Source organism: Cnephaeus nilssonii (genome assembly GCF_951640355.1).
Source record: "Cnephaeus nilssonii genome assembly, chromosome: 5".
In the NCBI taxonomy this organism is placed as follows: Eukaryota; Metazoa; Chordata; class Mammalia; order Chiroptera; family Vespertilionidae; genus Cnephaeus; species Cnephaeus nilssonii.
In genome coordinates, this window is record NC_137076.1 from 26,644,098 (window position 1) to 26,657,531 (window position 13,434).

At 41.0% G+C, this 13,434-nt stretch overlaps 1 protein-coding gene across 1 annotated transcript; it reads right to left on the reverse strand.

The window, feature by feature from the left end:
• Nucleotides 1–11,743: 11,743 nt before the first annotated feature.
• Nucleotides 11,744–12,688, reverse strand: LOC307100597 (olfactory receptor 7E178-like; the record flags this gene model as incomplete). The annotated part of the gene is made up of 1 exon (XM_079773069.1): nt 11,744–12,688. One exon carries the CDS (start codon nt 12,686–12,688, stop codon nt 11,744–11,746), a length of 945 nt encoding a protein of 314 aa, XP_079629195.1.
• Nucleotides 12,689–13,434: the final 746 nt, after the last annotated feature.

The following is a 13,434-nucleotide window of genomic DNA, read 5'->3' on the forward strand; positions in this document are numbered from 1 at the left end:
CATTATTGCACCTCAGCTTGGATTTCCAGCCCTGCAGGTCGAGACCAGCCACTTCAGAAATCAACTTGGAACAGCTGAATAAGAATTACAACATAGTGCATTTTATTGAGAACCATTGTTAATTCTTACTACAGTCACTCATTCAACAATAATTATTGGGCACTTTTGGTGTGCCATGCTGTTGTAGGTGTTGGGAATATAGCAGTGAAGAAAACAAAAAGATTAAAACTTTGCCCTCACAGAACTTAAATCATGTCTCAGAGTTTATCATATAACATTATATGTCCAACAGAAAATATTCTGGTGGATTCATTATTTATTTGGTTATTAGTGAGGTTGAACTTTTCTCCATATGTTTACTTAGTTCATTTCCAAAATAAGCTATAAAAATGTATCAGTGAAGATAGGAAAACTATAGGATCCAGAATATTATATTTGATCAGGTGCTAGTAAGTTATTCAGTCTAGTCTAATTTTTTAGGTGAATTCACCAAGACAAAATCTGGCTGAAAGGGACATATCTCTAAGTATGATTTCAGGATAGAGCACTGTATTATAATAATAATTGAGAAGAGCAATAATTGAGCCATAGAATTGCCAATCTATGTATATGATGCTGAGAGGCTTTTGGTGATACAGAGTATGTTAGGACATGTGGATCTCCTGATATGTCATGTTTATTTGCCTATCTTCCTCACCATAAAGAAATTGGATGTTTTAAGTCTTTGGGTGGTGGTGTTTGCTAAGGAATGCAGACAGGAAAAACAAACAAAAATGTGTAAATATTCATCTCGGTAAAGATGAATCACTGCCCACTCCAGAATGGAATGAGTCTAACGGAATCATCTTACCCCCAAGTGGTGTCCTTGAGGGATATTACCATTTCAAAGAACCATATAATTGGCTTCCAAAATGCAGGAACAAAATCCCCATTGATCTCCAGGATTTGAGTCTGAAAACAGACTTGGGTTTGGAAATTGGAAGATGAATAAATAATTTTCAATTGTGATAGCTGCCATGTGATTTTTTTTTTCTGCCCTTGATATTTTTGGTTCTCTCAGTTAAAAAATACTTTCGATATCTGCTCCTCTATAATATGTTGCCACCACCACAGATCCCTGTAGTTCTTGGACCCCAGTTGCCATTGTGGATTTGTTGTTCAATAATTTATCTACCTTGCCTCTCACAGTTATTGCTGCCATTTTATTTTAGAACTCAAGAAACTTGTAAACATAATTTAAAACCTCTGCTTTGGTATGGAGATTCATTAATGGAACCATATTTAAAAAAAGAAACCCACAAGAATTACAAAGTTAAAACAACAGTAGAAATTTTGCATATCAATTGATTTAACATTTACCTCAGCTTAGCTAAACTTGAAACCAATTTATTCCTTGATTTAGGCCCCTGAGCTCTCTTTTTAAAAGCATTTACTTTAGAAAACGTATCATTGCAGATTCTTTTCATGCCCCTTTTGTTATTGGTGGAAGTAGGTCCTAGGGTACCATTGAAATAAGAATTTCCAGAGGCCCCCATGGGAAGATGAGGTATCATAGAAAGTTTTATTTCTGTGGAACTGAAACCAAACACAATGGGTCCAAGGCCGCCTGTCACTACTTGAGCCAAATTAAAGAGACAGAGTTGAATCACATATGAGAGTTAATGCCAATAATGCCGGCAGTATGGGAGAGCAGTCGGTCACCCTGGAAATTCTGCTCTGACCCCCCTCACCAGTAGGCTGATTATATACACAGGAGGGAGAAGATAGCTAAATGCAGCTGTGAGTCGCAAGTGTAACATGGAAAAGGGAGGATAGAGACGGCAGTCCAGCCTTCAGGTGCTCAAAGTCCAATAACAAGGTGGCTAATCTTCTATGATGTTACAAACAGCTCAGCCCATTCCTGGGACTGGAGAATGGTCAGTTCCTGAGAAAAACTCCCCAAAGGGGTCAGGGTCCGGGCACAGCAACCAAATCAAAGAGTGTCCTGTCCTTGGTCTGTTCTCAAAAATGTATTTCTTTTCTGAGTAATGGACCCATCGAGGCATCCTATCTTTCTACAGCCTTGTTTCATCCTCCAGTTTCCCAGGGTCTGTAAGAAAACTTCTTATCTATAGGTAGTGAGGTGAATAGTTATTAGACAACTGTGGTTCTATTCTTATTCCATGCCCTTCCCCATTACCAGGATCACACCCCTGAGTTTCCAAAGTCCCATTTCTCTTTGTCCCACCAAGAAAGAATGTATCTGTGGCTTCAATAGGGCTGGAATATGAACCATTGTCCAGAGTTTCCTTTTCATGTTAAGGCAGAGTCCATTGCAACATCAGGCTAGCCTAGTTTGTGTTCCCCACTACAGTCCATTAGTCCATTGCATGTGGGGTCTTTAAGGACACATGGCTATGAAGGAAACACGGACAAATGCAAGGAAGCCCAGAGTAAGCCACAAGTCAGGAGCCTAGACTAGAGTGATCTCCTTTGTTTAGAGGATTATGTATCTCCAAATTTTTGCAGACTTGCATTGACTTTACTTATTCTGGCCCAACCAGGATTCTCCAAGCTTGACTGACAGGCCTTCCCTAGTCACCTCAACTTCATTGTGCATGTGTCTCTCATTGTTTGGCTCCTCCTCCCCAGTGATTTGGCAGGGAAGGGGCAGGTGGTTCCCTGGGGAGTGTAAAGTTGCAGCTTCCTGGTGAAGCTGCCCAAGTGACATGCCTATAATGTCTGGCCTTCCCTTTGCTTCTTTCCTATTATTAATAAGTAGCTAATTACAATGGTATCACTTTGAAATGTAAATGCATTTAGGAACATCTTAAATACCTGAGAGTTTTCCCTTTGAAATGTAATCATCAAGAAAAGTAACATTCCTGTCTCCCATCTTCTGCAGGAGAGTAAGAGCCGAAATTCAATAAGTAGCACTTAGCAAATAGAGATGGCCTAATCATATTAACAAACTTCCTGCTAACATCTCATAGCACTATTCTTATTGTGTGTTTTTTTAGCTCTCAATCGAGGATATGTTTTTCACTGATCCCAGAGAGAGGAATAGAGAGGGAGAGAGAGAAAGAACCATCAATTGGTGCTTCCTATATGTGCCCCAAACAGGGATCAAATCCACAAACTGGGTACATGCCCCGACCTGGAATCGAATCCATTACTCTTTGGTGCATGGGATGATGCTCTAATCAACTGAGCGACACCAGCCAGGGCTTCCAATACTTTTCTATTAGCTCACTCTATCTTTAAAAATACCCCTGTCTATGACCGGCTAGCATGACTCAGTAGTAAAGTGTTGAACTATGAACCAAGAGATCACAGTTCGATTCCTGATCAGGGACCATGCGTGGGTTGCAGGCTCGATCCCCAGAGTTGGTGTGCAGGAGGCAGCAGATCAATGTTTCTCTCTCATCATTGATGTTTTTTTTTTTCTCTCTCTCCCTCTCCCTTCCTCTCTGAAATCAATATATATATATATATATTTTTAAAATCCCCCTGCCTTAAATTAGAGAGATACATGCAAAACAAAAAGAAAGAAACTAGACCAACTTCTTACACTATATACAAGAATAAACTAAAAATAGATTAAAGATGTGAATATAAGGCCAAAAACCATAAAACTCCTAGAAGAAAACAAGCAGTAAACTCTCCATCATTGCTCTTAGTAATTTTTTTTTCTGATATATCTCCTCAGGCAAGGGAAACACAGGGAAAAAATAAATGGGACTATATCAAAATAAAGAGTTTTTGAATGTCAAAGGAAACCACCAATTATATGCAAAGACAATCTACCTATTAGGAGAAGATGCATCTGATAAGGGGTTAATATACAAAATTTATAAAGAACTCCTACAACTTAAAAAAAGCAAACAAACAATCCAATTAAAAATAGGCTGAGGACCTGAATAAATATTTCTCCAAAGAGGACACACAGATGGGCAATAGACATGAAAAGATGCTCAACGTCACTAATCATCAGAGAAATGAAAATTGAAATCACAATGAGATTCACCTCACACCTGTCAGGATGGCTATCATCAAGAAATAAATATACAATGAGAGCTGGCAAGGATGTGGAGAGGGCAGCGCTTGTATACTGTTGTTGGGATTGCAAACTGGTGCTGCTACTGTGCAGAACAGTCTGTGGATTTCTCAAAAATTAAAAATAGAGCTACCTTATGACCCAATAATTCCACTTGGGTATTTATTCGAAGAAATCCAAAACACTAATTCAAAAAGACATGTGCACTTCTATGTTTATTGCAGCATTATTTTCAATAGCCAAGATTTGGAGCAGCCTGGGTGCCTATCAATAGACCAATTGGACAAAGGGGAAGTGGTACATATACAGGGTGGGGCAAAAGTAGATTTACAGTTGTTCAGATGTAAAATAATACAATAATTAGTAAATAGCAATACAAGAATAAACTCTGAGTTTTGTATACTCACAACTGTAACCTAGTTTTACCCCACCCTGTATACAATGAAATATTACTTGGCAATAAAATAGATGGATGAACCTAGAGGGTATTATGATAAGTGAAATAAATCAGTCAGAGAAAGACAAATACCATATGATTTCACTTATATGTGGAACCTAGAAACAAAATAAATAAATAAAACAGAAACAGACTCATAGATACAGAGAACAAACTGATAGTTGCCAGATGGGAGGGGAGTTGGAGGATTTGGTGAAAAATGTAAAGAGATTAAGAAACACAAATCAGCCCTAACCGGTTTGGCTCAGTGGATAGAGCGTCGGCCTGCAGACTCAAGGGTCCCAGGTTCGATTCCGGTCAAGGGCATGTACCTTGGTTGTGGGCACATACCCAGTGGGGAGTGTGCAGGAGGTAGCTGATCAATGTTTCTAGCTCTCTATCCCTCTCCCTTCCTCTCTGTAAAAAATCAATAAAATATATTAAAAATAAAAAGAAATACAAATCAGTAGTTATTAAATAGTCAGGAAGGAATAATGTACAGCATAGAAAATATAGTCAATAATATTGTAATAACTATATATGGTAAATTATGGTATCACTTTATAAATTATATAAACTTCTACCTACTACGCTGTACACCAGAAACTAATATAAAAATAATATTGAATGTCAGCTGTAATTAAAAAATTTTAAAAGTCATTCCCTATTCCCCACACCCACATCTCCTCACAGTTATAAATCTACTTTCTGTCTCTACCCATTTTCCTATTCTGGATATTTCATATAAATGGAATCATACAATTTAAAAAAACCTTCCTGTCTCTCTCAGTGGAGCTCAGTTCAATTTCTCTCCCTTATTGCAATAGTTTTAACCCCTATTGCAATAATTTTAAATAAAGTATTGTTTACTGTTCCACACTCAGCCCCGCGTTGGGCACCACTTGACCTGCACTCAGCCCCACGTTGGGCGCCACTTGAGCCACGCCAGCACAGCCAAGGGTTCGGGGACCCTGAGCGGGAGCAATGAAGGATGGAGAAATGATAGACAAATAGAAAAAGCTGGGTCTAGGTGGATCTTCTGTGCCTTGATGAGGCCACAGACAGATCCAGACTGCAAAGCTGGTGCTTTATTTATAATCAGGGACAAACAAGGCAATTGACAATGTTCTTGTAAGTTACACGTGTTTTGGCAGCACTTGCTGCCCCTCCCACAGTCCACTAGCTACCCAGGAAGGATCTAGGGAGCAGTTACAAGATCAAGCTTAATTATGCTTAGAGGACTGTGCCCTCCAAGTTAGGACTTGTTTGTGACTTTGCCAGCAGGTCAGTCCAAGGCTTAACCCTATAACTGCTTCCTACAGTTGACCTGTTTGAGTATGTCTCGTGAAATTTTTCTTTGCCATAATCAACAGCTTTTCTAGAAATTTCTCTATAACAAATTTCTACCTAAGTATTTTTTTGGCAGTAAAAGTGCCCAATGGCTTGCTTGTTTATGCCAATAATATAACATTTCACACACACACAAAAAATGGCACCAGAAGAGGAGCAAAGCTCACTTTCTTGATGACATGTATCAGTTTAACTTGAGACAGAATAGTCCAGACAGCCTGGTACAGAGATTGTCTTTCATAACACTCAAATTCTGTGCGTTCACTCAGAAGGCCATGCTAATAAAAGAGGAATAGAGACTAACTTGATGGATAGAACATCAGGAGAATTTAGGTGGGTGGTCAGGCATCTTTAAGTGCTGTTATTTAAGTGGAAATTTAATCAAGAAAGGGGAAGAACATTCTATTCGTTGATAATTAAGATTAATGATCTTCAGGCCACAAAGAAGTCTGCTTGAAGAACTACAAGAAAGCCAATATGTCTAGACAAACTTAGCATGCAATGGAATCACCCATAATGGGTCCCAGCTGCAGAGGATCTGATTTAGCAGGTGGAGTAGGGCCTGAAAATTTGCATTTATAAGCTCCCAAGTGATGCTACATTGTTGATCCAGGGACCAGTGAGGGAGTTGGAAAGTGATAGAAGAGACTAGATTATGAAGGGTTTAGAGACCTTGGCAAGGAGTTCAAATTTCATTCTAGGACTAACAGAAAATGGTTGGAAGGTTCTAAGCAGAGAAGTCACAAGTTCTGATTACTTCTAAAAAATCAATCTGGCTGCCATGTAAAGGGGGAGAAAGTGAACATTGAGAAGCCATTTAGGACACTCTTGCAAGAACAAAATGTTTATATGAACTGTTTTTGAAGAATGGGACAAGCAAATCATATAACTAAGGCAATGTTGCTCAGATCATTTATTGCTTTGGTATGGGGGACAGCTAAAATGACAAAATCTGGGGGGCCTGAGTGGTCTGAAGAGAGCAGATTATTTCTCACCTGAAAATCTGAGCAGCAATATGCTAGTGAATGTTGACCGTGGAAACAAGAAGAGAGTTAAATAGGATGACTGCCAGCGCGCAGTTAAAGCTCCTTCCACTAGCTGACGTCACCTTTCTGCGTATCTCTATGTTCTAATGGACGAGCTTTGGAATGTTCCTCGATTGTTCAGAAACCTCCTCTTCTCAGGATGACAGGAATAATTTTAGTATTACACAGTGTCATTAACCCTGTTCTCAGTGACTTCCAAATCTATACCACAGAGGAATCAAGGGAACCTGGTCAAACTTGTAACAAAAAATCAGGGGCAGGCGGGTGCTTATGATTGGACCATAGGGCATCTAGAAGTTTGAAGAGGATGACAGAGGCCAAATAAATTATCATTCTTGACTCATATTTTATTTACACTCTAGGGTTTCATATTTTAAAATAAAATTTTTGAAGTATTATACTCATGCAGATGTTATTTTACTTTATTATTTCAGACTCTTCACTCCCTTTCTTTCTAACATCTTTGAGGTTGGATGAGTAAATTCATTAAGATTTTCTATGGTGACCTCTCTACTGCCCCAAATTCAATACTTCATCTCTTCGCCTTGAAATTTCCCATCACTGATCCAACTTTAGGTTTGTAATTTGCAGATCATTTCTGACTGTTTAAAGAACTCCGTGGAATTGTCTTTAAAATTTACCCCAAATAATTTTATTAGTAAGAAGATATCCCAAGGTGGCTTCCTTGCACAGCAGACTCTGTGACAGTGATTAGCATGCAGGGCGTTTACCAGCCAGTGCTCCTGGAATCAACACCTGTGGAAGAGCAGATCAGTAGTCATGAATTTGGCCCCACTTACAGAGAAATATGACCTTCATCTTAGGTCCATGGAAGTAACTTTTAAGCCCTTGAAATTTCCCTAGTGATAGGAGTTATTGATTGCTTATTTGTGGTGGGCCCCATGGAGCATAGCTGAGAGTTTATGCTAATGAGATGTCTGAAAAAGGGGATTGGTCATGCCAAAAAGCCCAACCATGTAAATGGAGAGATGGAGCTTGTGGGAACCATGCCAGAGGTGCCTGATAGTCAAGGCCAATTAAAGCACAGAGGCCTTGTTGTCAATACACCGGACTGTCCAAGGCCACTCTGTGCCTAGGCTAAGATACCATACATAGCTGCAAGGCCACAGCGATCTCACAGTGCATTGTGCCCTTCTATAGTCAAATGATTGATGTCACTGTTGACAACCAGCCTTCTTTGTCTAAGTGGTAATATACATTATTGACCAGCTAGTGTGAGAAGCAGAGGCTGATGGCACAGAGAATGTAGCTCCCATGTGTGCAGAAGAGAGGAGAGCTCAGATGCAGCTAAGAGCTGATACTGCTATGATGTAAGGCTAAGAGCTCAGAGAGAGCTCAGATATAGCTACCATGTTAATTAGCCAGTGTGCTGGGAGACAAGCTCGGAGGTGGTTACTATGTGAGGCTACAGAGACCAGCCTGTGTGCTGGGCAGGTGAGATAGGAGAAGCTGCTGAGCCAGAGAGGCTAGAGAAGCTGCTGAGGCAGAAAGCTTAGGTACAGCTACGATGTAAGGCGGTGAGTCTAGGCCAGTGGTTGCCAAGCTCATTAGTCAACAGAGCCAAATATCAACAGTACAATGATTGAAATTTCTTTTGAGAGCCAAATTTTTTAAAATTAAACTTCTTCTAACACCACGTCTTCAAAATAGACTCGCCCAGGCCGTGGTATTTTGTGGAAGAGCCACGCTCAAGGGGCCAAAGAGCCGCATGTGGCTCGCAAGCCGCAGTTTGCTGACCACAGGTCTAGGGGGTAGCGTTTGGCTGCTCAGATAATAGCTGTGGGTGCAGAGACTAATGCTGCTTTGTGGGAAAGATGTACCTGTTAACCAGCCTGTGTCCAGCTTCCTGTCTCATTGGGACACTGCCTGCCTGAATAGGACTGCTATAAAAGACTGTCTTGTCTGATGGCTATGTGGCCACTAGCTTCTGCAATAAAGACTCATTCTTATACACCCACAACTTCTCATGGCTTCTTCATATAAGACCCGGCTGCCAAGGAGGTCCAGCCCTAGGTAGAGGGGCTTGGATCCGACACCTGTAACTACTGAGCAGAGGATAAAGGAGGAACTTGGACTAAGTTCCCAACAGTTAGTACAGTGGGCAGGGTTCAAGAAAACACCTAATGATGATCAGGAAGAATTTAGAGGAATACATGAACTCAGAGCAACACAGAGCAACAGTGCTGAGCAGGGCTCTTGCTGGCTCTGACAGAGCTTTAGGTGAATTGATGTCATCCCTGGGCAGGAGAGTTGTAATATGAATTTAACAAAATGGGCAATAATTCAATTAGTCAAACCTATGTAATGAACCCTCAATAACAACTCTGGACATTGAATCTCAGGTGTGCTACCTGGTTGGCAAGACTCTGAGTATTGTGTCACATTGTGGCCAGGAGGAGGTAATGGATCAGAAATTCATGGGGAGAGTACAACAAGTTATACATATGGGACCTTTCAGTTATTTCCCAATGTGTATCTTCTTTGACTAGTCCTAATTTGTTTTATTTTGCTATAATAAAACTGTAATCATAAGTATAGCACTATCCTAAGTTCTGTGACTCATCCAGGTGAATTATTGAACCTGAAGAAATTGCCTCAGTGTGAGTCATTCTAGCAAATTTTTTTTAATGTGAGGCAGTCCCTGAATTTAGGGCCTACTGGTCTGAAGTAAAGGTGGCCCTGGGGACTCCTGAACTTGTGGCTGGTGTCTGAAGTGAAGACAGTCTTACAGGGTCTCTTCCCTCAGACTTTGTGGTTTGGCAAACTCTTTATAGCAAGGAAGGCTAGTGGAAGTCAAGCCAAGTTGAAATCCATCAAAGGCCTCCTAAAATCACCAGGAAGGTCTGGATCTAGGATGATCTTGTAGTATTTTCTGGAATTGGTGACAAGGGGGCATATGTCATAGTAGTGGGCTGTTCCAGAAGTAGATATGACCTTGGTTAAGTTGGGTCTCTGCAGCTGAGGCAGATCCCTGTGGGGGCTTATGCTGAGGGCGAAGTGGTATACTCAACATCTGGCAACATGTCCCTCATTCCTATAGGACAGTGATGGCGAACCTATGACACGCGTGTCAGCACTGACACGCGTAGCCATTTCTGATGACACGCAGCCGCTGAGGCAGCCACATGCCGAGGATGAAACATTTGCTGCTCCTGAGGATGAAACATTTGCGAAATAATGTTTTTTCCTCAAAGTGACACACTACCCAAGTTATGCTCAGTTTTTTGGTGAAGTTTGACACACCAAGCTCAAAAGGTTGCCCATCACTGCTATAGGATATGTTTTCATTTATTGTGGAAAATAATCTAATGTAAAATTTGCCATTTTAAATGTTGAGTTCAGTGGTATTAACTATATTCACATTGCTGTGAAACCATCACCACCATCCATCTCCAGAACTCTTTTCATCTTACAAAAATGAAACTCTTTATTTTCCAATTAAACACTAACTCCCTATTCCCTTCATCTCCCAAACTCTGGCAACCACCATTCTACTTTATGTCTCTACTAGAGGCCCGGTGCATGAAAATTCATGCACTGGAGTGGGGGTCCCTCAGCCCTGCCTGCCCCCTCACAGTCAGGGAGCCCTCAGGGGCGGGAGGTGACCTGGCAATCAGGGGAAGGCAATGCCCCCATCACACCTCTGTTGCTGCCACTTCTGCAGCACAAGCCTCAGCTGCCCTTGGTTACCTGAGCCTCAGGCAACCCTGGGTGGCTGGGCAGCCACCATCCAAGGCTTGCTTGCTCCTAGGGCTGACCCTGGGCAGCTGGGCAGACACCATCGTAGGCTTGCCTGTGCCTCGGGCTGGCCCTGGGCAGCTGGGGGGCTGAGGGGACTGGGCGCCGCAATCTTGTGGCTGTGGGTGTCGCCATCTTTGGGGGCATGACAGTCAATTAGCATATTCCTTTTTATTGGCTGTGGGCGCTGCCAACTTTGCAACAGCATGAGGGTCAATTAGCATATTCCCTCTTTATTAGATAGGATGAATCTGACTACTTTAGGTGCCTCAAATAAGTGGAAGTATACAGCATTTGTCCTTTCATGCTTGGCTATGTAATTGATTGAGAAGATGTTAGATGGAATAGGAAAAAGGAATATTAGGAATCATATATCCCAGTTTTGCTAAGAAAGTCCCAGTTGATAACTATTTATTCAAACTCACTACTGATGCTGTCCCATTTTAATTTAAAAATACCATGGTTTGGACAAGAAATTAAATAGACATCCCATTTTTCTCAAGGATATGACCAAGATCATGAAGGAAGAAAAATATGGAAGAAGAGAGAAGAATCATGAGGAAAGTATAGAAAGAATAAATAACAAGAAAGAGAGAGCTATGATTTTTTTCTTTTTCATTTCTTTTATTTTTTCCATCAGCACTTATCCCCCAAATGCACTCTATCATCTCCATCCACACCCCTTCACCACATACTTTCCACATTGTTGTCCATGTCAATGAGTTCTCCCTCTTTTTTGCTCAAACCACCCCCACCACACACACACACACACCACCAATATGCCCCCCATATCTGTTTACTTGCTCTCTATTTATAATGATAGAAGCAAGACTCCTTATGACCGAGAGTCCTGGGTAATGCATAAGGAAAGTGAGAAGGCTATACCTATGTACTATGCATAATCCTGGAGGGGTTACAACTTAAGTAGGAGTTCAAAATAATCTCCCAATTTCATTACAGCTGTGCTAAGAGGGAAAAGTGTGTAAACAGAAAGCAAAGACTCATATAGACACAACTTCACTGTGTGACTGCTGATTCAGAATTTCTGGTTGCACATGTTTGATTTTGCTGCTTTTCCCAGTCCTGTGAACCAAAATGATAGCACAAGCATTGAGATCAGCCTATTCTTTGGACCATCCTCCATAGGGCACTCTTGATGTCTCTGTTCCTCAGGCTGTAGATGAAGGGGTTCAGCATGGGGGTGACCACAGTGTACATCAGTGAGGCCACCGCATCCTTCCTTGGGGAAGATGAGACAGCAGAACTGAGGTACACACCAAGGCCTGTTCCATAAAATAAGCAAACAACTGACAAGTGAGAGCCGCAAGTGGAGAAGGCTTTATATTTTGAACCTGATGATGGCATTCTCAGAATGGAGGACACAATTCTATAATAAGAGAAAAGGACCCCTGAGAGTGGGACACCACCAAAGATGGCTCCAATAAAGTAGATCAATATGTCATTGGTGGAGGTGTCAGAACAGGCAAGTTTGAAGAGTTGAGAAGGTTCACATAAGAAATGAGGGATTTCCACATCTGCACAGAAGCTAAGTTGTGACACCATCAAGTAGTGCAGCTGGGAGACCAAAAGGCTGAAGAAAAATGACAGCAGGACCAACAAGCCACAGCGGCGAGGGCTCATGATGACCAGGTAGTGTAGGGGCTGACAAATGGCCACCAACCGGTCATAGGCCATCACAGCCAGGAGTAGACTGTCCATACATGTAAAAAGAGGAAAAAGGGTAACCTGAATTAGGCAGCCTGCATAGGTGATGGATTTGCTATGTGTCTGGAGGTTCACCAGCATCTTGGGAACTGTAGTGGTGCTGAAACTGATGTCAGCCAAGGACAAATTGGAAAGGAAGAAGTACATAGGTGTGTGGAGGTGGGAGTCAGAGATGACAGCCAGGATAATGAGTAGGTTCCCGAGCATGGTCACCAGGTACATGGACAGGAACAGCCCAAACAGAAGAGGCTGCAGTTCTGGATCATCTGAGAGTCCCAGGAGGAAGAATTCTGAATCACCTGTTTGATTCTGTGGTTCTATGCAGATAGGACACATTTTTGGAAAAAGAGAGAGAGAGAGAGAGAGAGTTAAATAACTGAAACAAGTCTAGAGGCATCCATATATTGGATTCAAGCAATTCACACATTATTTACACTTGAGGATCACATACAATTGCCCCATTACCTTCAGCAACATGTCTCAGTCGTTAATTCTTTTTAGAACTCTTTCCTTATTGATGTCTGGGCTATTCATCTGTTTCTATATATACCCACTTTAGAGTCACTGGTCACAGAATATTAGAGAAGAAATGACATTTTGAAATAAGAAATCCATAAACAGAATAAACTATCACCCTTCTACCTTTGAAGGAAAATATGGAATGAGAAATATTCTTTTCTAAAAAACAAATCATTCCAATTGAAAGACACTAAGAAACAATTGAAAGTACTTTACCTTACCCAAATGCAGTATAAGAAATTCTTTAATTTGGAATGTAATCGAGAAGAATTAAAACCACATTAACTGTACTCTAACTTAAAATAAAATGTTCATAATCAGATTTACAGGGCAATTATATTGAAGGGTTTACATCTTTATTTGGTTTTATGACATCAATCTTCCATAGAGATAAGTGCTCACTCAAATATGTGGGTTGTCTGGTCAAAGCCTCTCAAATATAATTCAAATTATAAATAGTTGACCTTGGTAGACTTCATATTTTGAAAAGCATGTTTTTGTTAAATGCACAAATCATAAAGCACCACTGATCCTGAAGATGGTATTAATTTACAATAACCAAT